General features: G+C 52.4%; 1 protein-coding gene across 10 annotated transcripts in view; it reads left to right on the top strand.

Annotated features, from left to right (window-relative positions):
* Nucleotides 1-24024, top strand: part of GPAT9 (glycerol-3-phosphate acyltransferase 9) — a 106781-nt gene that overhangs the window by 43780 nt on the left and 38977 nt on the right. For 5 of the 10 annotated variants that reach the window (XM_086800792.1, XM_086800788.1, XM_086800791.1 and 2 more), the window contains 7 exons: nt 6300-6357; nt 6518-6636; nt 8093-8192; nt 8989-9084; nt 9174-9270; nt 9433-9520; nt 9617-9713. In XM_086800792.1, the coding sequence (XP_086656918.1) occupies nt 6300-6357; nt 6518-6636; nt 8093-8192; nt 8989-9084; nt 9174-9270; nt 9433-9520; nt 9617-9713 (655 nt within the window). Of the gene's footprint in view, nt 1-6262; nt 6358-6517; nt 6637-8092; nt 8193-8988; nt 9085-9173; nt 9271-9432; nt 9521-9616; nt 9714-24024 lie in introns of all 10 variants that reach the window. The other 5 variants (XM_086800797.1, XM_086800793.1, XM_086800795.1 and 2 more) reach the window with 2 other exon arrangements.

Here is a 24024-nt window from a genome sequence, read left to right as displayed (position 1 = left end):
AGAGCCGGGAAGCTCATATGAAGACCTAGAGAGGAGAGGATCCGCCGATTATGTCACATAGAGATTGAGATGGAGGAGCATTACATATGCCGCTGCCCAGTATACTATGAGATCCGCAGGAGGTTTCACTGTCTATTTCGTGAGGGATCTGGTCCTCTCTCCAGGATCATTGACTTCCAGGACCAACGTTGCCTAGGCCTCTTCCTGCTTGAGCTCCAGAGACACAGGGACACCTTCTTGAGAGAGCTTCGGTCCCAGCCACTCCGCCCCCTCCCTCGCCAACAGACCATCACCAGTTTCTTCCGGACCAGGAGGTGGAGGACACTGATATAGTGGATCTTGTGGACCCTCCATGAGCTGCTCTGGACCTACCTTGCCCAAGAGGAGTTACCTCGGACCGAGCCTCCGCACTCCAGCGTGTCTCCCCCCACCCCCCCCCTCCCCCTGGCGGCCACGACCACCTCATCAGCTCCAGATCTAGGACATGCCCCACTGCCATGCTACCTTTCCACATGACATTATGCCATGATCAGTATCGGAGTTCTCGGATTAGCTGAGGGAGACCTCTCGGCCATACTCAGTAGCCCCATGCTTGATATTTTGGAGAGTGGTATACCATTTACTTGGAGCTGATGTTGCTCTCATGTTTCTATGTTCTTAGTATTCCATGATGAGTTTCAGATGCCCAATATACTATGAGATTCGGGGGATGTTCCACTACCTCTTCCGAGATGGATATGGACCACTTTCTAGGATCATGGATTTCCCAGACCAGAGATGCTTGGGGCTTTTCCTCTTGGAGCTTCGCATACACAGGGAGTCTCTTTTGCGGCCTTGACCATCGGTACCCGTTAGAGGACCAGTACAGAGAGCTCTCACCGAATTCATCTAGACCAGAGTGACGAGGGCAGATTCACCCACTACACCCGACCTTTAGGCTGATGCAGGAGCTCAACTGAGAGGAGTGACACTAGACAGAGCCATTGAGCTATGTATAGCCCAAGACCCTCGACCTGTGGACCTCGGGCACGCCTGCGTCACTACAGGAGGATCAGAGAAGCCATCATCTCCCCCCACCACAGAACTTTCTCCCGCCGGCCCAGCTTTACTACAGTGGGTGCCATGTTGTAGTGTCCTATGCGGGATATTTGAGGGTGATACGAGAGCTGGACACTTTTTTGTTTTGGAATCAGATCTGATATTTTTTTTTTCCAAAAAAACGATCCTTCTATTAGTTAATGAGAAAACGCCATAAGGCTACAAAGCTCACCTCGCAAGGAGGGATAAAAAACACACAGTGAACACCTGAGCTCCACCCCCGTGGCTGGCCGCTCTCTGGGGGGGGGCTACCTAGTAGTACATGTGGGAGGTGAGAAAAGCCAAACTGGAGGCCTATAGTGCCAAGTGACATCCTCGCCCCTTGCGATGAGGAAAGGGCCAGGCTGCCAAGTGCGGAGGAAAGCCTTGCAGCGACCTCTCATGCGATCCGAGTCGCCCTGAAGTTTCCCCCAGTGTCCTCTCAAGGTGTGAATGATGTCCACCCAGAGGGCCTGTATGACCTCCGCCGGTGGAGTCGCCTAGGCTCTCCATATGTGCCAAGCCGTCATGCTGCTGATCATCTCCCATCTGTGCCCGACCCCCTCCTGAGGGACTGCCGAAGAGAAGTCTGGCGTCGGAACCACTGCCATCGCCCTGTCAGAGACCTGGATGGTCGCGCTGCCAGGGACGTCCTCATATCCAAGGGCCGGGCCGCTGTCCGTGGCCCAAGCCACCGCACCCCACGTCACCAGCATCTCACCTGGCGAGCCTGCAAAAACCATCCTGAGAGCGCGCTGCCAGACCTGCTGTGCCTGTGGGCAATTCCATAAGCAGTGCCGCTGCGACTCCTGTGCATGGCCGCACCGAGGGCAGGACGCTGGGTGTCTGCCAAAAGCTAGCCAGGCCCCCACAGCCAGTCCTCTATGCGCTGTGAGCCAGAGAAAAAGCGTCACCTTCCGGGGCCGGAAGCTGGCCCAAAGGCGCTGCCAGAATTCCCTAAGAAAGGCAGGGGAGAGCCCCTGTCGCCGCCAATGCTCGGCCGCCGCCGGGGTGCTCGCTATCATGTGCCGCTGAATCCGCCGCCCCAGCCTCGCTGTGTATTGAAAAAAGAGGATGCCTGGGCTGGTAGGGGCCGAGTAGGGATCTCGCCAAAACCACTCACCTGGATCCCACTGAAGGCGAATAAGAGGCCTGCTGTCCCAAGCCCATAATCTCCAAGAACAGTCCTCGCCTATCGAGGCCGGTGAGGGGTCTACATCCCCCTGTCTCTGATGAAAGCCGACCACCCGCACCCTCTGAAAAGTACAACCCTGGAGCTCATCCAAATCTAGTCGTGTCCTCTGAAGCTGGCCACCCTCTCCCACCTCGAAAGTGAGTGGGGCGACTCTCTCCGCTGTGCCGCAGACCGCTAGAAGGATCTCATGCCGAGTAAAGACGCCCATCCACTGTGGAGGTGGAGGGTCCTGTACTGGGGTCCGTCACTCCCGGGGGATGGCCGCCTCAATGTCCTGTCTCATCAGCTCTCTGCCCCTCATCCCACTGAGTCTCCTCTCCTGAGCCTCTAGAGGCAGCTGCTGAAAACATATCCAGTCGTCTAGGGACTGAGCTGGGTCGGAGCTCAACGGGCCCCACAACACGTGAGACCGCGATCCAACCATATGGCCATTGGGAAGTCGAATCAAGGGGTTCCAGATCAATGGCTGCCTCAGGCGCTCCTCATCGGTGCCCGGGGGAGACTGGAAGAGTGACGGCCTCAGATGCGCCCAGGCCCTCAGAAGGCTAGCTGCAAAACGCTCCTCGAAGCCAAGGCCCACTCCTCTGGATTGCTGCTCTGTAAAGATCCACCTGATGCTGGGGGTCCAGGGGCCACTAAGAGGAGTAGTGCGGCTGAGCATCCTGGAAACAAGAAACTCCTTCCACGGCTCAGCGCCTGGTAGGAGGCCACGAACTACCAACTTGCCAAGCAAAGCTCGGCTTTGGCAAATAGGATCAACAATGCCCAGGCCGCCTCTCTCCCTCGGCTGAGTGATCATAGCCCATGCCACCTTGGCCCTGGCGGGCCGCCCGTCGCCACCGGACCAAAGAAAGTTCCTGATGAGCCTCTGCACCTGGCCAATGCACGCCCGAGAGAAGGCCCAGCAAGAAGTGATGTACCACATGGTAGCAAGCAGAACCTGGTTGGCCACAACTACTCGGCCAGCCAGAGATAAACGAGCGGTACTCCAATACAGAAGCTTCTTTCGAATGCTCAGAAGAAGGGGGGCTATCTGCTGCTCCGGAGATATGTCAATGCCCACATAGCATCCCAAATAACGCACTGTAGTGCCGGGGGGCAGCCACTGAAAACCATCAACTGGCCTCCAAGTCGGGGGGGGCATAGAACTGACCCACAACCCACACGACTTGTGCCAGTTGATCAAAGCGCCCGAAGCTCTGCAAAAACCTGTCCATGGCTGAGGCGAAGCGGCGGAGGTTCTCCTCTCCTCCCTGAAGATAGACAGCAGTGTCATCCGCAAACTCCGAGTCTAGGAGCTCCTCCGAGGTGCGGATGGGAAGCTGGAGGCCCCGCAAACCTGTATCATGTGCCGTCAAAAAAGTGCTCATGGCCTCCGCCACAAAAAGAAAAAGAAAGGGCGCCAAGGGGCACCCCTGCCGCACCGAGCACGAGAGCTGGAACCTCTCTCCGCGCACGCCCTGTATCAGCACCTGGCTATGAGCCGATGTGTAGAGTGCAGAGACCCCACGGATCCACTGAGGGGGGAAGCCCATCCTCTCCATAGTGCCTTCCAAGAAGGCCCAGTCCACCCGATCATATGCCTTCTCGAAGTCGAGAAGGAGCACTGCCAGATCCTCCTGCCGAAATCTAGCCAAAGCCGTAGCCTCCCAGAAAGAGATGATGTTATTCAGAATGCTCCTATCCTGGATGAAGCCTGTCTGCGTGGAGTGGATGATGTCCGGAAGGTGAGCTGAAGCCGCCTGCTGATCGCCTTAGCTAGGACCTTGTAGGCCGTGCCTAGCAAGGTGATCGGTCTCCACTGTCTAATCTCCAGTCTGTCTCCTCCCTCTTTGGGGATCAAGTGAATCAACCCCTCTGCCATGCTGTCCGGCATGACTCCCGACTCCATAATCTCCTGGAATGCCAATCTGAAACCCCTATGTAAGAGACCCCAGTACCTCTGGAAGAAAGCCACTGAGAGACTGTCCTCTCCTGGGCATTTGCCCCGAGGTAGTGCCTGAAGAGCCTCCTCCAGTTCCGTATCCGAGAAGGGGGAGAGAAGGGAGTGCTGCAAATGGGCCGGCACAACCGGTCTCGTGAAGCTCCAGACTGCCTCCCGAGCCTCTCTCACCCTGTCATCTGCTGGCTCAGCAGAGAGAAGATCCCTGTAAAAATCTGTGGCTATCGCCCGAACCCTGGGGGGATCCACCACAACCTGGCCATCAGCCTGCCGAAGACGCCTGAGACCCTCTCGTCTGAAGCGAGGCCCTGTCGCCTCAAAGAAATCTCGAGTCACTCTGTCTCCAGCCTGTGTCCAAAAAGAAGCCCGAGCATGGAATCGGAACTCCACCCTCCTCTCCTCGATGGATCTGATCTCAGTGCGAGCTGACTCCATCTGCTCTGAGATCCAAGGGCTCGTAGGATCCCTCTCCTGGAGTCTCTGAAGGGACGCTAGACTCCTCCGTAGGCTCCTCTCCTGCTCTCTGAAGGCCTCCAGACGGTCCAGGGCAGCCTGTCTGAGCATTCGACTGATCTCCTGCAAGCCCCTGGCAAGATCGCTGGCTGTCGATCCTCTCCTGAACTGCAGCTCCTGCCAGACCTACTCAACTCTGGTCGCAATCTCGGGCTCCTCTATGAGACAATCTGGAATCCGGACGCTCTAGCCCCGCTCTCCTCTCGTAGGGTCCTCGATTTGGAGAAGCACTGGAAAGTGGTCTGAAAACGAGGAGCCTGCAAGTATGCCCACAGTGCCACCTCTATCACAAGCCCACTCATCAATGTAAAACCTGTCGATGCGGGAAAGGTTAACTCCTGTGGCCCGTCTATCCGAGCGCGAGAAAGATAAACTCCCCTGCAACCTGCCAAACTCCGGGAGCGTCCACGGATCCTGGCCTCTCACCTGCAGCACTAGTTCCTCCCAGGCAGCGAGCTCCAGCCCATGAATGGTCTCCTGGCTGCCCCCCATCCTGTCCTTTGCATCCTCCAGCATGTTGCAATCCCCCCCTAGGCACCAGTGGTCTGCCAAGGGGAGGGACTGCCTAATGGTGCTCCAGAACTCGGCTCTCCCGGTCGCCCCATTAGGGGCGTAGAAGTTGAGGAAGCCAATGCGGTCTTTCCCAACCCGAAGGATGATCCACTGCGCTCGACCCTGGACCAGAGTGCTAGAGTCCACAACCTCGGATAGAAGCTGTTCGCTGACTGAGATGCATACTCCACCCTGGTTCCCCTGGGAGCCATATGCCGGTGACCAAAAAGTGTGACTCCTGCCTGGCAAGATCTTCCCGCAGGTGCGGGTACGTCCGGTAGAAAGGTGGTGCTCCTGGATGAAAAGGATATCTATGGGTCCTCCAACGAGAGCCCTCTGGATCTCCTGGCGAAGTCTGCCCCGACCAATGTAGCAGCGATGTCCACCGAGACCCTGGATGTTCCATGAGAGGATCCTCATGGATGAGCTATGGCAAGTGACAGATCTGATATTTCAGCTCTTATTACTTTCTTTGATTTTTATTTTTAGTACCCACATGATGATGTATTTCATGGATATGATGTAACCTTTTGGTCTCATAGGTTATTTTGGCCTTTTGTAGACATTAATACAACTTTCTTTCTTCTTTCTTTCTCTTACGCACAGACACATGCATGCATGCACACACGTGCATGCATACATACCTACAAATTTACATACATATGTACACTCATACATACATACATACATACACACACACACACATACATACATGCATGCATACATACATACATACATATGCACGCACATGCATGCATACATACCTACAAATTTACATACATACGTACACTCCTACATATTGACTTAATGTACATGCATACATACACGCACATACACACATGCATACATATATACATACATAAATACATATATACATACGCAGATAAATTCATGTATACATGTGCGCACATACACAAACACGCACACATAATGGAGGATATTTAATGTATTAATGGATTTTGCTAGTTTAAATTTTTGTCTAGTTGGTAAATCAGCTGGAATTCTCTTAATGGGATTTAGACGTGAGTTGCTCGATATTTCACCTGTTTTGAACGAGGCTGCAAGTGCCATAGTCGATGTGAGTACACCTTTTATGATTATAATAACGTGTTTCTTTTTCACAAAGTCTACAAAATCAATACTCATTTCTGATTCATGCTCTGAAGAACATCAAATTTTAGGGGCTTACGACCAACAGCTTGACATACGAGTCCTTGCGTGTCTAATATGAATCACAGGATACATTCACAAGGTGTTTCAAATCGAACCCACCAGAGCCATGGAACTGGAACCTTTATTTGTTCCCTCTTTGGTGCCTAGGGGTGCTTGTGCGGTACTTGGTTCTCTTTCCTATCAGGTGGTTTCCTTATTAATGGTCTTCTTAGTTAGTCTCATTACTGCTCACTTTTGCATTCAAATCACCATTTGAAGCATTATTTTAGACTAATCTTGCTTTTTGATGGAGTAAACATCATATCTATTCATTGTTGTTAATCAGCCTCTTATATGTGTGGTCAGTCTTCTGTAAAGCTGTTTGTGGGACATCAATTGCACTCAGTTGGCCTACATATGGCTGACTTGTTAACTGGCCTGGCCTGGACCATCCAAGTGCCCATATGGCCACTATAGGTATGTTAAGTCTCTTGTAGAGCTGGTTGTGTTGCATCAAGTTGCAAACGTCAGGCCTGTGTGTGGCTGTCTTGCACCTTGCGAGCATCCCTGGTCTGGACCATCCGAGGCCCATCTAGTGTGGGTGTCCACATGTGTGGGCTATTGAGATTTTGACACAGCCTTGCTTGTGACGTCCGTGCTTTGTCTGTAGGTGTCGAGAGTGCTGTCTTCTTTACAACAAGGGTGCTTTTTTCTCGGAATGATATTTTGCTGTTCTTCGTGTCCAGCTGTATGGCAAACTCCCTAGTCCCATTTTGATCTGCATGGATCATTGAAGTTGTGTGATATAGACTTGGAGGTGCTATAAGCTGTGTGATATAGGCTTGGAAGTGCTAATATTAAGTCTAGGCTACCCTTAGGGCCATGATAACTAAAGGTCAGTCTCTTGTAGCTCCCGCAGCCAGTTGTAGCTGCTGCTGCATATGCTTGCCAAGTGCCTTGACCATCCAAGAGCTCGTCTGGTTTTGGTTTCCACAGGGCATTCAGATGCTGACACCTCCTTCCTGCTGTCCTGTCCTTGCTTGCCATTTCTGGGGACCTGTCAGCTTTGTTTTTGGCTGTCTGAAGTGCTTGCACACAGATGACTGGACATTTTCACATGAAGCTGGATGCTTTAGAGCTGTCTTTATCTTCCATGGATAATTAACTCAGGTGTCCAAATTGGAGCATAAGCATGTGCTGCTTTGACACTTTCAACACTCCCATTTCTTGTCCAGCTGTATGCAGAGTTGTCTTTATCTGCCATGCATCATTGAACTTGGGTGTCCAAACATACGATATAGGCATAGTTTTCCAAGTGCAGAGCTATTGAAATGGTGACACAGCCTTGCTGCTCTATTATCCCATACTTTTCTGCCAGTGCATGTGATGTGTGCTTTGGACCTATGCCTCAACGCCATTGCCATCCTTGAGTCATCTACTTGCAAAATATGGTTTTACTGAAGCTTGAAGGCTTGAAACATAAGCATGGTGAAATGTCTTTGTTATGTGGGAAGTTGGAATAAATTTATGAAGCTGAGGCCAGTTTGATTTTCAGAGCTTTCATTCAGTTCTCTTTTTCTTGTGAAGGATTTGATATAGGATTAAGGTCACTAAGTGCTTGGCTAGCTACTAACACCTTGCCTTGATGCTGGTTGATACAGAGTGATACTGCTTGCGGCAGGCTGGGTTGTTTTCCTTGCATTATTTATACCTGTCCATTCAATATTGAGAGGCCATGATCAGCTACGCCAAATGTTGGAGGTTGGCACGAGATACTAAGCTTTTAACCGCTTGCCTTTGTTTTTAAAAAGACCTTTTTCAACATGTAGGTAATAGATTCAAACACCGTAATATTGATAGTTTGCAAAGAGGCTAGAAAGGAATTATCAGCCATGCCAAAAGAACGACTGTATGCCAGGGCTTCATCCTTTCAGCAAAGCTGATAAGAGGCCTTTGTGTTGAGTTAACTGACAAGCATGTCTTGCAGACTCACCTCCAACCATAGAGCCCAGGGACCTAATCTCCAACAGAGCTCACTCCGGAGCTGCAACGTGGCATCCAAACCCTTAGCTTGCGACGGAGCTTCCCATACCACAGGAGGTGCGGCCACCAAGTAATGAATCCTTTGGCTAGATCAATCATTAGGCTGTTGACAAGTCAATTTAAGACTGATGCACCCCCTCAAATAGAGCCACCCTTCCTTTATTAGAGTTGCTTTTATTATGTGTTTTTCTCCCGTAAAAGTGTCCGCAGACTTGGTTATTGACTAAGCTTAAACTCTGGGTCAAATCCAGTAAGGACTCGGCATTCATTCTTCTGTGAGAGCTCACATCCTTAAGAACAAGATGGAGACTTGCCACCATTGGTGCTCATAGTATCATCAACCGCTTGCTTACTTTTAAATTAATATTGTTTAAAGAAATTTAAGACAAAGAGGGGGAGGTAAGAAAAGGTTGTATTCCGAGGTGTCTTTATCTGGGAATCAGCATACCCCTTGTTATTTTTTGCACTTGTTTGAATGTCTCTAAATCATATTTTTACATTGTAATGAATGCAGAGAGGTTTGGTGGAGTTTATCTGCAGTGTGTTTGTAGCCTCTTGGACTGGGGTTGTCAAGTATCATGGACCTCGACCTAGCAGAAGGCCAAAGCAAGTATGCATACATGAGCATTTAGCTTCAAGATAAAAAAACTCATTATCGTGAAAGTTTCATGAATTAACCACTTAAGCTATTTATCACAGGTGTTTGTTGCTAACCACACGTCCATGATTGATTTCATCATCCTCGAGCAGATGACCGCCTTTGCTGTCATCATGCAAAAGCACCCTGGATGGGTTGGTGAGTTCTCCAACCCCTACATCTTTTTAGTATGGCACTTTACCTTCAACATTTTCTAATATGTTTATGCAGACATTACTTCGCCTGGCGTTGTATTTATTCATCTTTATACACGAACTATTATCAGTAGAGGAGATAATACCCTCGGAAACACATTTGCAGGATTGCTGCAGACAACCATCCTAGAGAGCCTTGGTTGCATATGGTTCAACAGAACAGAGGCAAAAGACCGGGAAGTAGTTGCAAAGAAGTGGGTAAAAGGAGAAGATAAGTTTTTAGAATTTTGTTTCCTTTCTTCCTTGCAGTTCCTAGATCTAGTAGTGATGATGCTACTTACTAGTTGCAGAATTAAGCAGCATATTGAAGACCCAGAGAAAAATCCTTTGCTTATATTTCCCGAAGGTACCTGTGTAAACAATGAATATACTGTGATGTTTAAAAAGGTATGTCCTGCATGCAGCTTGTAGACATCTCTTATGATTCCACTATATATTCCAGGATACATCATAACATTGTCATACCAATGGATGCTTTTGTTTTAGTTTGTTTTATCTTTTTTTTTTTTTTCCGAGAAAAGATCCTTTCATTAGTTATATAAAAACGCCCGTAGGGCTACAAAAGATCTCTCCTGCTCCTAAGAGAGAGAAGAGCAGCGAATACATAATGGCAGCCCGGGAGACTCTCCCTAGGTGCTGCAAAATACAAGCATCAGTATAAAGAACTGAGCGGCTAAATCATACAATAGGGGGGGGAAAGAGCCAAACAGGTGGCCTGTAGTGCCAACGGGGGGATCCCGTGTGTAAGGTGTAGAACGGGCCACAGCGCCAAGTGGTGTGAAAGGCCTGGCGCCGTAAGATCGCCTCATCCGAGTCTCCCCGGATGCGGTCGTACTGTCCTCGCAGGGTGTGGATCAACTCCTGCCAAATCCCCCGTACAGTCTCTGCTGGTGGCTCCAATCTCCCCTCAAAGGCCGTAAAGCACCGGGCCCTCCAGGTGAACCAGATGGTGAGGCTGCTGAGGAGCTTCCATCGTGAATCCCTCTCCTGTGTCCAGCTGGCGGACGAGAAATCCGGTGCCGGAACCAGGCGAGGCAGGCCCCTAATAAATCTGATGGCCTGACTGCCCTGCTCCATCTCATAGCCCATAGCAGGCCCTGACGAAGTCGACCAAGCAGCGGCACCCCACGTAAACTCACCCTCTGGAGAGAGGGGGGCCAGAATACGCAGCATCCGCAGCCAAATCTGCTGTGCCTGAGGGCAGTCCCAAAGGCAATGTCTCTGTGTCTCCATAGGGTGGCCGCATCGGACGCAGGCCGCCGGAAGACCGCTGTAAACAAGCCAAGTGCCAACTGCTGAGCCCTTGTGGGGCGACCAGCCACTGAAAAGCCGAGATCCTGCGGGCCTTCCGACTAGCCCAGAAATCCTCCAGGAACTCCTGTGAGAGTCCCTGCAATCGCCAATGCCCCGCTGCCGCTGGAGAAACCGTCCTCCTCGCCGTCAAAATATGCCGTCCCAGCCGAACAGTATACTGGAAAAAGGTGATCTTTGTGGCCTCAAGGGATGCATAAGGATCATGCCACTCGTACTCCCCGGGGTCCCACTGTAGCCGGGCCAAGGGGCGCGCTGCATATGCCCATATGCGCCAATCCGGAAGCACATCAGCAGGGTCGGGGTCAATATGCCACTTCCGAGAAGCGGCAGCCACTACCCGAATCCTCTGAAAGGTGCACTTTGCAACCAAAGGCGACTCCACCTCCACTCTCTGGAGTCTGCCCTCATCCTGAATCTCATAGTAGAGGCATCTGCCATCCTCAGTGCTAGCTCTGACAGCAATCAGGATCTCCAACTGTGTAAAGGCTCCCATCCACCGTGGGGCCACTGGCTCGAGAGGTGTGAACCACTCCTCTGTGAGTGCCTCCTGTATATCATCCCTCATAATCAACCCCCCTCTGAAGTGACTCAGCCTCTCCACCTGGATCTCCTCTGGTAGACTGCAGAAAGCGTGCCAGTCTCCAAAACTACGAGCTGGGCCTGCCGCTAAAGGTCCCCAGGCTAGACGAGGCCGAGAACCCAGCATATGACCCTGCTCCGTACGAACCGCTGGGCTCCAGATGAGCGGCTGCCTGGCCCGCTCCTCAACACAAGAAGGAGGCCGCTGAGAGAGCCCCGGTCTCAGCAGCTCCCAAGCTCTCAGGATACTCAAAGCAAATCTGTCCTCCCATCCTCTACTGAGGCCTGTCCTCCTCATCTCTATGAAGATCCAGCGGATCTCTGGTGCCCAAGTACCCCCTGCAGGGGGCGCCCGAGCCTGCAGTCGCTGCAAGAGGAGCTCTTTCCAAGGCTCAGCGCCTGGAAGCAACCCCCGAACAATAAGCTTCCCCAATAAGGCTCTACTCTGATCGACTGGATCTATAATGCCCAAACCGCCCTGAGCCAGCGGAAGTGTAATAACTGCCCATGCAACCTTTGCCCGAGCTGGCTGACCGCCCCGCCCAGACCACAGAAAGTTCCTGATCAGCCTCTGTACCTGGCTGATGCAAGAGCTCGAGAAAATCCAGCAAGACGTAATGTACCACATGGTCGCTAACAGCACCTGATTTGCCACCACCACCCTCCCAGCCAAGGATAGTCGAGCTGTACTCCAATACAATAGCTTCTTCCGAATGCTCAGAAGAAGCGGGGCAATCTGCTGCTCAGGTGACAAATCGAGGCCAATCTGGCAACCCAAATACCGCACTGCTGTGCCTGGAGGAATCCATCTAAAACCGGGGTCCGGGCTCCATGCCGGAGTGGGAGCACTACTGATCCAAAAGGCCACTGTCTTGCGCCAATTGATCAATGCTCCCGAAGCTGCACTAAAAACCTGGAGCGACTGCTCAGCCCGAATAAGATTGGCCTCTTGGCCATGCAAAAATAAGCCCGTGTCGTCTGCAAACTCAGCATCAAGTAAATCCTCCCCCCGGACTGGGAGCTGAAGTCCTCTCAAACCAACCTCCTCTGCCGTCAAATACATACTCATAGCCTCCGCAAAGAAGAGAAAAAGGAAAGGGGCGAGAGGACACCCCTGACGGACTGATCTGGTCAGCTCAAAACTCGGCCCCCGTCCTCCTGCAATCAGCACCTGGCTGCGAGCTGTGGAATACAGAGCTGCCACTTCTCTGATCCATCCTGTCTCAAAGCCCAGGCGAAGCATAGTGCCCTCTAAGAATCCCCAATCAACTCTGTCGTATGCCTTCTCAAAATCGAGAAGCATCATGACCAAGTCCTCTCCAAGAAATCTAGCTCGGGCCGTCGCCTCCCAGAAAGTAAAGATGTTGTCAAGGATACTGCGCTCCTTGACAAATCCTGTCTGAGTAGCATGAATCAACTCCCCCAGGAAGGGCTGGATCCTCAAACTCAAGGCCTTTGCTAAGACCTTGTAGACAGTATTGAGGATCGTAATAGGCCTCCAATGCCGAATGTCATCTGATACTCCCTCCCCCTTGGGGATAAGATAGATCAAGCCCTCTGAAAAGCTCTGCGGCATCACCCCAGTGTCCAAAACATGCTGATAGCCCCTGCGGAGGCCTGGCCCCAAAAGGTCCCAATAGCGCATAAAAAAGGCCGGCGTCAGTCCGTCCTCCCCCGGGCAACTATGTCGCGACAGGACCCTCAAGGCCTCGGCAAGCTCAATCTCTGACAGAGGCGCACCTAGAACTGTACGCATATGGTCTGTGACCCTCCTCTGCACATGGGCCCACACAGTCTGTCTGCAAACATCTCGATCCTCAGTGGCAGGCTCCGCTGAAAGCAGGTCACTATAAAATGCAGTGGCAATGGCTCTGATCTCCCCGAGCTCAGTAGCTACCGATCCATCCGGTCTACCAAGCTGGCGGACTCCTGCTCGCGCATGACGGGGTCTAGTGATCTCAAAAAACTCCCCAGTCACTCTATCACCAAGCTGCGTCCACTGAGAGGCCTGACGACGATAGTAAAACTCATGTCTCTGCTCCTCTACCTCTCTAACCTCCTGGCGTGCCTGGCTCAGCTGGGACGCCACCCACTCACATGCAGGCTGCTTCTCCTGAAGGCGCTGTAGCGAAGCAAGGCTGCGTCTCAGCCGTTGCTCCCACTCGCGAATCTCTCCCAGTCGTGTCAAAGCTGCAGCGTGTAGAAAAGAGCTAAGATCAATGAGTCCCTGGGCACACTGGCCCGCTGCATCCTGGTCAGAGCACTGATTATCATGCCAGATCCTCTCAATGTCCTCAGCGAGACTGGGATCTGCAAGTACCCTCTCTGGGATCCTCAACTGCAAGCTGGGCTCCCGTATCCCCTCCTCCAATGTCAATATAACTGGCGCATGATCTGAAAATGAGGTGCCAGCGAGAATGCCGACGGAGCCCCCTCGCTCCCCTAACCAGTCGCCCACATAAAAGCGATCAATCCGTGATAGATTAGTCCCTCCCTGCCGCGGCGATCCGACCGAGAGAAACTAAGACTGTCCTGAGACCGGGAGAAAGCCCCATGCTGCCATGCATCAGTGATCCTCAGTGACATGCAAAACCGGTCCCAAGCTGCAAGCTCCGTGCCATGCACTGTAACATGACTGCCTCCCACCCTATCTGCCGGGTCCTCAAGCATGTTGAAGTCTCCCCCAACACACCAATGTGCGGCCTCTGGCAATGCATCAAGTTAAGCTCTATGCAATGTGTTACATTCATGTACGAATTGGGATGCAGAAGTAATAAGCATTGTATGTGTGACATATACTGCAGTAAAGAAAAGTGAAAAATGCAAATGCCAAAACTTTCGTGCTGACACCCAATAGCTCATCATGCATCCTCAGAATGACATACTGTGCTCTACCAGGCACAATGATCCCTCGATCCACAATGGCCTGCCGCCATGCATCTGCAATAACCATGCATACTCCTCCCTGTCCACCCAAAGGACCAAACCCTGCGGACCAAAAAGTGTCCCATCTACCAGGCATCACCGAACCATATCTCCGGATCCTGCTCACCCAAGTGGTGCTCCTGCATCATCAAAATGTCAATGCTGCCACCAACCAGGCATCTCTGAAGCTCCTGCCTCAAGCAACCTCGATAGCGTATAAAGTGTGCTCCGCCAAGACCCTGTACATTCCATGAGATGATCCTCATGGATGCCCTGCTGAGGTGGATGCTGTCTCAGCCGTACGGTGGGCCTTCGCAAGCGGCTTGGATGGAGAGTAGTCCCCATCCGAACGGCTGCGAATTTGCCCACCCGGTGTACTGCAAGAATCCCGGATCAGGCGCCAGTGGCTGTGGCCCATGGCGACTGCCTCCTGCTCTGACAAAGAAACTCGTGTATACTCACATATCCAGGGTCGCGTGCCAAGTCTGCCACTATGCGCACGACCAAATGCCGAATCCCTGAGGTATCCACACTCCCGGGATCCAAGAAAAAATGAGCCAACTCCCAAAGTCGGCCTATCACATCTGTCACCTCCAGATCGCTCATGTGGTGAGAAAACTCAACTGCCTGAGTCTTCAAAGTGCTGAGAGCGAGCTCAAGAGTCCACTCCCGATCACAAGGTCCACATAGAGGGAACGAGAAGGCCACCGCTGAGTCTAGTGCCTCCTCCCCGCGGGCCGGAGGTATCACTACATGAACTCGAATGGGTGCTGGCTCATGGGGGCTCTCTGCTCCAAAAAGCCGTGTGAAGGTATAATCAAAGGCCTCCGAGCGCTGTCTAATGCCAAGGCGACTCAGCCGACTGCGGATAGATGAAATCCGTGAGGCCCTAATCGGCATAGGTCTCCTCTGTGATGCTCGAGCGAGGTCAGTGCTTAGCGCTCTCCGGACTGCAGGTGAGCGCCAGGGAACTGCCAGGGTCTCCCGGGAAGGTGAGGCGGGCGGAGGGGGAGGAGGGGGAGGCGAGGGAGGTGGAGAGGGAGCCGCTGCCGAAACCGGAGCGGGGGCGAGAGGAGGCGATGGTGGAAGCGAGGCGGTGGGAGGGGACGGGGGTGGGGGGGGTGAAGGAGGGGGAGCTGGCATCTCCTGGTCCTCGGTCGCTGCAGGTGTCTCCTCCTGAAGGGGAGCAAAGCTGTTCCTCACTGGAACCCAGTGAGGCTGAGACTGTGGTTGCTGCTGCAGCGGTCTCTGGGCGTGCTGCTGTGGCTGTCTCCCTCGGCGGCGCCCCTGTCCAGGCTGCCACTCCGAGGTCTCTGTGGCCTGAGCAGGTGTCCCTGAGGCAGCCTGCCGAGCCGAATCTGTGGGCGGGCCATCAGTAGCCTGCTGCTGTGGTGAGGGTCGAGGTCTCCTGCGAGGGCAGGCCTTGGCCAGATGACCGACCTGCCTGCAAATGAAGCACTGGTTCGGGAGCCCCGAGAACTCCACTCTCTGATCTATCCACACCCCCCCCCCCCTATCCTAGGTAGCTGAATGACCTTAGGAAGGGAGGCGATGTCAGACACCAACACTCTGACCGAAGGTAGCCCAGCTGCTCTGGCCACCACTGAAGCTGCTGAGGGGCCCGTCTCTAGTACCGAGCCCACCAGTGCTCCGAGCCTGGAGAGGAGCGAAAGATACTCCCGGCGGAGACCAGGGAAACAAACTCACCCCTGATGTCCAGAGGACTCATGGCAAGGACCTTGGCAACGCTCTGGGCGGCCTCGAACTCGATCTGATAATGGCCCCGGCCCAGGAGCTGTACATCCAGGATCTTGCCCACATCTGCAAGAAGGCGAGCCTGAAGAAGATCCCTGATCTCCCCTCTGCTGGGGCGAGTGCCGACTATACGGCAGATGGTGGAGTGAGCCTGGAGGCGTTCCACCTCTGCGGTGAGGCTCGCTTCCTCTTCCGGCGAAAGAGAAAGCCTGATGGGGATGTCCTCGGGGGCGGGCGAGGGGGCTGCAGATGAGTCCCTCTGAGGCGAGGCGGGAGGAGTCTCCATCAGAGTCTGAAGCTCAGGCGAAGGCGAGGCGAAAGCGGAAAACCTGCAAGAAACGGGCTGCACACAAAGAGGCGGAAGACCGGATGAAAATGAAGAAAAAACAAAACCCCCTAGGGGTGAAAATCAGTGCGAAAGAGGAGGGAGGGGCGAAAAACGAAGGAGAAGCCCTGAAGGGGGGGGGGGGCGGCAACAACGCGAAAGGGAGGGGGGGCGGGGCGCTGTTGAAGGGAGGCGGGCGCGAACAGGCGAAGAGGCGGGGGGCGAACAGGCGAAGAGGCGGGGGGGGCGAACAGGCGACAAAGGGAGAGGGGGCGAACAGGCGAAGAGGGGGGGGGTGGGCGAACAGACGAAGAGGCTAGGCGGGGGTGACCAGATGGCGAGGAGGGGGGAGGCGCAGCAGCGAGGAAGGAGGGGGCGCAACGGCGAGAAGAAGGGCGCGATGGCAGGCGGGGGGTGGAAGGAAGGGACGCGAGGGAGGGAGTGCGAAGGGCGCGCAGTGCAGGGTGGAGGCGGGAGCTTCAGCTTAGAATCTAAGTTTGTTTTATCTTTATTTCATGATATGGTTACTTAATGGATGTCTTTTAACAATTTTGGTCTCATAGACCCTTTGGCCTTTTAACTTTCTTTCTTTCTTTCGTTCTTTATTTCTAACCTGGTGAACCTTATGTCTAAGAATCAACTCTCTCTCTCTCTCTCTCTCTCTCTCTCTCTCTCTCTCTCCCCCCATACCCTGGAATTAGATCTACACCAAATTTTGGAGTGGAATTAGAGACCTAAGGCAAGATTTTCAGTGAAAAGGTTGCCAGGAAGGGAAGGATGACAGGTATGGGAGAACTAATGTGGTGACAAGGGATGATGACAGTCATCCAGGGTCAGAAGTTGGAATCCCATCATCAAATTTAACAAAAGGGGATGTCATGTGCATGAACATGGACATGCTAATCCCTGATTTGTAGTAGATAAAACACTAGAGCGGGCAGCTGTCATAGGCATGGAAGGCATGGTTGTGGACCAGGACTCCTGTTGGCCAGCAAATGATGTACCTATCAGATGGTGTCGGCACAACAGGAGGAATATTGCATGTCCAAGGAATTGTGGTCGGCCAGTTCACTATCCCTCCAAAGGCCTATAAAAGGCAGCGCTTGGCTCATAGAAGTTTATCTCATTCCTTTTTGGGATAGGTCATAGAATAGGGTTTTTGCTACCTTTTGGGCATGCCTAGGGCTGCGAGAAATCATGTACCTCTTTGTACTGTATGAATATACTGAAATACACAGTCCTCTCTCCTCGCCCTCGCCTCTGCTCTCTCTCTCTCTCTCTCTCTCTCTCTCGCTGCGCCCCCCCTCCTCCCGCTGCGCCCACCCCTCTCGCTGCCACCTTCGCTGCCTGCCTGCGCCCCCCCCCCCCTCTCTCTCTCTCCCGCTGCCCCCCCCTCCCGCTGCCCCCTTCGCTGTCCTCTCCCGCTGCGCGCCCCCCCCCCCCCCCCTGCCTGCCTGCCCCCCCTTCGCTCTCCCTCCCGCTGCCTGCCCTTTGCCCCTCCCTCCTGCTGCCTGCCTGCGCCCCCCCCTCACGTTGCCTGCCCTTCGCTCTCTCTGTCTGCCCTCCCCCCCGTTTCTATATCCTGCACATCTCTCCCTCCCCTCCTCCCCGCCTGTGCGCCTTCTTGCCTGCCTGCACCCCGCCTTTTGACCCCTCTCTCTCTCTCTCTCTCTCTCTCTCTCTCATAGCAGAAGTCAAAGACCTTCACGGGGAAGTCAATACGCTCAAAGGCGTAATTTCAGCTCTTCAGAGGGAGCTTGCAGAGGCCAAGGCAAATGGTGGACTTGAAGAAGGTGAAATTCAGCCATCCATGATAGAAGAGCTCAAGGTTATCAAGGAACAAGTACGGGCAATTAAGGAAGAAGAGAAGCAACACGAAGCAAAGACTTCCTCATGGGTGGAAGTCATCACCAAAACTCAAAAGAAGATGGATGAAGCGGAGAAGTGGATAGAGGTCGCCAAGAAGGGTAAAGGTAAGGAGATAACAACCCCTACATCTACAATCATTAACATGACTTTGGAAGAGGAACAACGAAGACGTACACGTGCTTTGCATGTGAGGATTACCGGTCTTAAAGACGGGGATAAAGTTGAAGAGGAGGTGAAAGAGCGTATGGTGTTGATGGGGATTGACAGTCCGGCACACGCAAAAGCCTGGAGAGTGGGCAAAAAAACGGAGGCAACGGGGAAACATCAAAGGAAAGAGCTCTCATACTTCGCTTCCCCTCTATTGAGGCGAAGAAGGAGTTCTTGAAGAGACGACCCACTTTAAAGAATACAAGCATTTTTCTTGGTGATGATCTTACTCTTTCACAGCTTGCACATATGAAGGAAGTCATGCCAGAGATTAGGGCGGCAAGAGAAAAGGGAAAGATAGCATTTTATAGAGAAGGGAGGGTGGTCATCGTTGAGCGACGCTCTACATGACGGTGCGAGACCTATGGGACCAAATTAAAGCTGGCAGCCTGGAACTGCAATGGATCCCTCAGACTTGATGTAGGTGCCTTTGAGGACAGCTTTAGAGATAGAGATATAGTCTTCTACTCGGAGACTCACCAGGCCCCTGGTCAGATGATGCCATAGGTGACAGGATACAGATGGGAGACAGCTTGCAGAGTAGGGACGAGATCAGTACACAGTACTAGAGGATCAGGGGGGGTGGCAGTTCTTTTCAGGGAGGAGCTGCAACCGCTTCTACACATCGTTCGGAGAGATGATCAGGCCAGATATATGTGGGTGAGACTGAGGGCCGACATAGGCAGATTCTTGTATATTGCCATATGCTATTTTGCTCCTAGTACATCGACATATGCAGCACCCAGAGGGCAGTCTCCTTTCTCTGTGCTAGATGATGACATATGGGAGTTCTCTAGAGATGGAGACATCATCCTGTTAGGGGACTTTAATGCCCGGACGGGCAACCGCCAGACAGCCTTTTATGATACCTCGGAGGAGATGCTGAGAGAGCTGGACACTCTGGATATGGGATTAGACAGACGCTCACAGGATGTGGAGTGCACAGAGTATGGGAGATATTTGGTAGATATGGGGACTGCACATGGGTTGGCCATACTTAATGGCTTGCAGAGGTTTCCGTCAGCAGCTGGATTTACTTGCTTTCCACATAGACATGGTGCTAACACAGTGGATTATGTTATGGCTATGCCGAGCTTTGTTTCATGCATTGAGGACTTCACAGTTGGATCTCGGCCCATTGGGGTAGTAGTGGATCATGCATTGTTGACATTGACTATCTCTTTTCACTTTACCACAGCTCAGAGGACACGAGTGGCAGATCACACTCATATACTTTTACCTCAGAGACTGATGCTGTCTACACAGATGGGATTTATAGATGTTTGTACACAGAGGAGCCAGGGAGACCTTTGGAGGAGTTGACCCATATACTGACAGAGACTTTACAGGATGCAGCGAGAGAGGCATATCCACATACTCAGCCTGGACAGAGACAGCGTTCTGGATGTATGCCCCAGAACAGTTGGTATGATGAGGAGTGCAGAGAGACCAGAGCCCGACTGCAGCGGAAGGTTGCTTTGGGAGTCACTACTCACCGACAGTCAAGTATTGCCTTCCGACGCCTTGTGCGAAGGAAGAAGCGGGACTTCCATGCTTAGCTAGAGCAGGAATTATACCAGCTGTTCTTGAGCCAGGATTCGAGGGAGGCTTGGCGTATGTTTCATGAGTCCTCCCCTGCTTTGGCCATCACTTCTACAGAGGTCTGGGGTAGTTATGCAGCATCTCTATATACAGTTCCTGGACAGACACCTTTTCCTGACCCGCCAGCACCATGCCCACAGACATGCACTTTCTTTACCGCAGAGATGGTAAGGAAGGCCATTGATAGGATGAAGACTGGGAGAGCATATGATCATGATGGATTGGTCGCTGAGCACTTTATTCATGCGAGAGACATGCTGGCAGAGCTTCCAGCAGTGATGTTCAATCGTGCTATGTGCGAAGGCTTACCCGAGACTTGGAGTAGGTCCACCATCGTGCCTATCTTCAAGTCAGGGGACCCTATGGAGCCAGGGAATTATCGCACTATTATGATTGGTCACACACTAGCACGATTGTATGCATCCATTCTTGAGCAGCAGTTGAGTAGATGGGCAGAGAGAGAGGACATTCGAGCAGAGGGACAGGCAGGGTTCAGGAGAGGTTTCTCTACTCTTGACCACATATTGACTCTGCGGGCCATTATTGAGGAGGGCAGGTCGCATGGGCGACGGATTTATTGTAGCTTTGTGGACTTCCGCAAAGCATTTGATACAGTGCCCAGAGCCAGATTGATGAGGCAATTACAGGAGATGGGGGTACCCACAGAGCTCATATGGGGGATTATGGCTTTATATAGATCAGTTTTGCAGGACAGGTACGCACCCCAGAGGGGGTCTCTACTTTGGTTCACTCCACTATAGGAGTGAAGCAAGGTTGCTCGTTATCTCCTTCATTGTTTGGTATGTATGTGGATGAGGCTTCTGACTACATTGAGAGATTGGGGGACAGAGGAGCCCAGCTAGCAGGTACATGGATCCCACTATTGTTATATGCTGATGATATTGTGTTGATCTCTGACTCCCCTGAGGGTATGCAGCGTCATCTGGATGCTTTACATGAGTTTGCACATGATAGTGGATTGTCTGTCAACCTTGGCAAAACCAAGGTTATGGTGTTTAACACCACGCCACAGTGGGTTAGGCGATCAGCTCCCACATTTACATATGGGTAGGAGATTGTGGAGTATACAGATGCATATACATATCTTGGGGTAGTATTCAGTGGGCCAGTGTTTTCGATGAGGAGAGCAGCAGAGACTAGATTGACTAGAGCACATGCAGCCCTGGGTGGTTTGGAGAGGATGTGTCGCAGGTTCAGTTTCAGGAACCTCGAACGAAACTTTGGCTTTTTGACACTCTAGTGACATCAGCTATGCTTTATGGAGTGCAGATATGGGAACCTTCAGTGGGCCATCACAGCGTAGGCGGGTGGAGAGGTATGGCGAGGCCTTTGGTATCTATGATTGCTAGGATTATTAGAGCCAAGGCCGTGGTACCTCATGAGATTATTCGAGCAGAGCTAGCGGCTGCCCCTCTGGTGATTGAGGCTCTTACGAGATCAGTCTCCTACATACATGGCTTGTGGGATCTCCCCCGAGACAGATATGCACGCCTCGCCCTGGAGTCCTCCCGATAGTTAGCTTTACAGGGAGACACGGCTTGTTGGTATGGACAGATGACATCTTGGTTCCAGGCACATGGTTTTAGCATGGACAGATTGCCTCCCTTCCAGTGAGCCTCTTGAGGTGGACAAAGAGGCAATCAAAGAAGAGATCACCAAAACCCTCACCCACACAATCGAGGGGAAAATGGAGGCGGCCCGCGAAGGATGGGTAGAAGTGATGAAGAAGAATATCAAAAAAGAGGTGCAAGAAGATGTACAAGTGATGAAGAAGAACATCAAGAAGGAGGTACAAGAAGATGTACACATGATGCAGTGTACTCTTGATGAAGAGAAGATGCGACGGATCCGGCGCCTCAACATCCGAGTCACAGGGATACCAGAGAGCACTGCCTCCACGCCCAAGATTGACGGGCGGAACCTATGTACCAAGCTGGGACTAAAGGAGGATGAGCCGCTCCCATTCACTAGAGTATGGATGACAACCCCAAAGGACTCCACCAAAAGCAAGGCCTAAAGTACGGACGAGGAGAGTAGGATGAGCTTTATGAGAAGACGGGCTATCTTGAGGAGCTTGCCAGGGGACCCCATCTACTTCGATGATGACCTCACATGGATGCAGCTGGAGCACAGAAGATTATGCATGCCGAAGATCAAGGCGACACGCAAAGAAGGAAAGAAGGCACATTATAGGGACGGTCACATCTACATTGATGGAAAGAGGGTCGAATAGCGCCATCTGGCCTATGAGACACGGAGGAAACAACATGAAGACAAAGAGATACACATAGCAGTCTGGAACTGTAATGGAGTCCTATGGACACATCGAGGGAGACTTGAGGAGGTGATGGAGGACCGGGATATCATCTTGATGACAGAGACACATGAGAGCCCGGAGAGGGGCTTACCACGTGTTGAGGGTTATCAGTGGGAGTTAGCTCAGCGACGACAGGGGATGAGACAGGCCACCTCCCGAGGTTCAGGAGGTAGTGCAGTGCTTTTCAGACATGGGTTACATGAGCATGTTTGAGTCGTAGCATGAGACTCCGAGGCGAGATACATGTGGATTAGCTTACGCCTCTTTGCTACTTTCCTCCGAAAGGGTCGCGGTTTGCCACCACCGAGGAGCCAGGTGGAGGAGAGGCTAGTGAGTCTCCATACTTTGTCTTATCTGAGGAGATCTTACACTATTCGACACTGGGAGAAGTCTTCTTGATGGGGGACTTCAATGCACGGACTTAGAGCAGACAGTGCGAGATCTATGACTTTGAGGATCCCTTGAGACTAGAGCCGCTAGCTACAGAGGATGCAGGGACCACTTGGATCTCCGCTGATGGAGGAGCATGGGCAACATTTGCTGGAGCTTGGGGCCCGACACCATCTTGTTATTTATAACGGGATGACTCAGTGGCCAGATTCAGGTGGGTTGACTTGCTTTCCAGTGGGAGGCGGCAGTAGTACAGTGGACTATGTGATGGGATCCGTGGAGGCAGCAGATATGGTGTCTCACTTTACCGTACCACCATGCCCCATTGGGGCGGATCATTCATACCTTTCCCTCACTTTCAGGAGCTTACTGGAGACCCACCCACCCATCATACAGCCACCACGCACTATTTTCCACTTCACTCAGGACCTAGCCGATGTGTACGACTATCATGTTCATGATCAGCTATTTGCCTTAGATCCATCGGCACCCATGGCTATGCTCACCTCCCAGCTCTCACATGTACTGCACTCCGCAGCCGTGAGGAGTTTCCCATACCACATACAGACAGGACAGCCACCTACATCTGGGAGCATGCCCTAGAACCGATGGTATGATGATGAGTGCAGAAACCTTTACCGCAGTCTCCGAGTGCAGAGGGCTCGCGAGGAGATCACCCAGAGGCAGGCAGGCAGGAGGATGCATACTCTCACCCGCCGTAAGCGGCGAGCTTATGAGGAGGCTCAGTACTAGGACACATATCACATGCTCATGAGCAAAGATGCTGCTGCTGCTCGGAGAAGACTCAGAGAGCCCCGTCCTCCCACACCTATTACCGATCCTTAGACCTGGCAGACATATGCAGAGAGACTTTATGATGTGCTTGCACAGCCCCCTATACCACAGCCCATAGAGCCATGCTCCGTAGTCTCCACCTTCTTCACCCCACCTATGGTTAGGAGGGCCATATGCCGACTCCAACATGGACGGGCGGCAGATCATACAGGATTACAGGGAGAGCATCTCATCTATGCTATTGATACATCGGCACCATTTCTTGCTCATCTCTTCAACAGAGCTCTGTCAGAGGGGTTTCCGGTTGAGTGGACGATGCACACTATTGTGCCGATCCATAAAGCGGGAGATGTACTAGACCCCGGGAACTACAAGACCATCATGATTGGCCATATATTGGCCAAACTATACGGGGCAGTTTTGGAGGCAGAGCTGAGCACTCATGCAGAGGTTGGGGGATTGAGAGCAGCAGGCTAGGTAGGCTTTCGTCGAGCCTTCTCGACCATCGACCACATTTTTACATTGAGGTGCCTGATTGATCAGGCCAAGGCAACGGAGGCAACGGCTCTATTGTTGCTTTGTGGATTTCCGCAAGGCAT

This window comes from Cibotium barometz, chromosome 7, assembly GCF_041138505.1.
Source record: "Cibotium barometz isolate CiBa-2024 chromosome 7, ASM4113850v1, whole genome shotgun sequence".
Classification (NCBI taxonomy): domain Eukaryota; kingdom Viridiplantae; phylum Streptophyta; class Polypodiopsida; order Cyatheales; family Cibotiaceae; genus Cibotium; species Cibotium barometz.
Note: the sequence above shows the minus strand (reverse complement) of the source record. Positions and strands in the feature narration are given on the sequence as shown.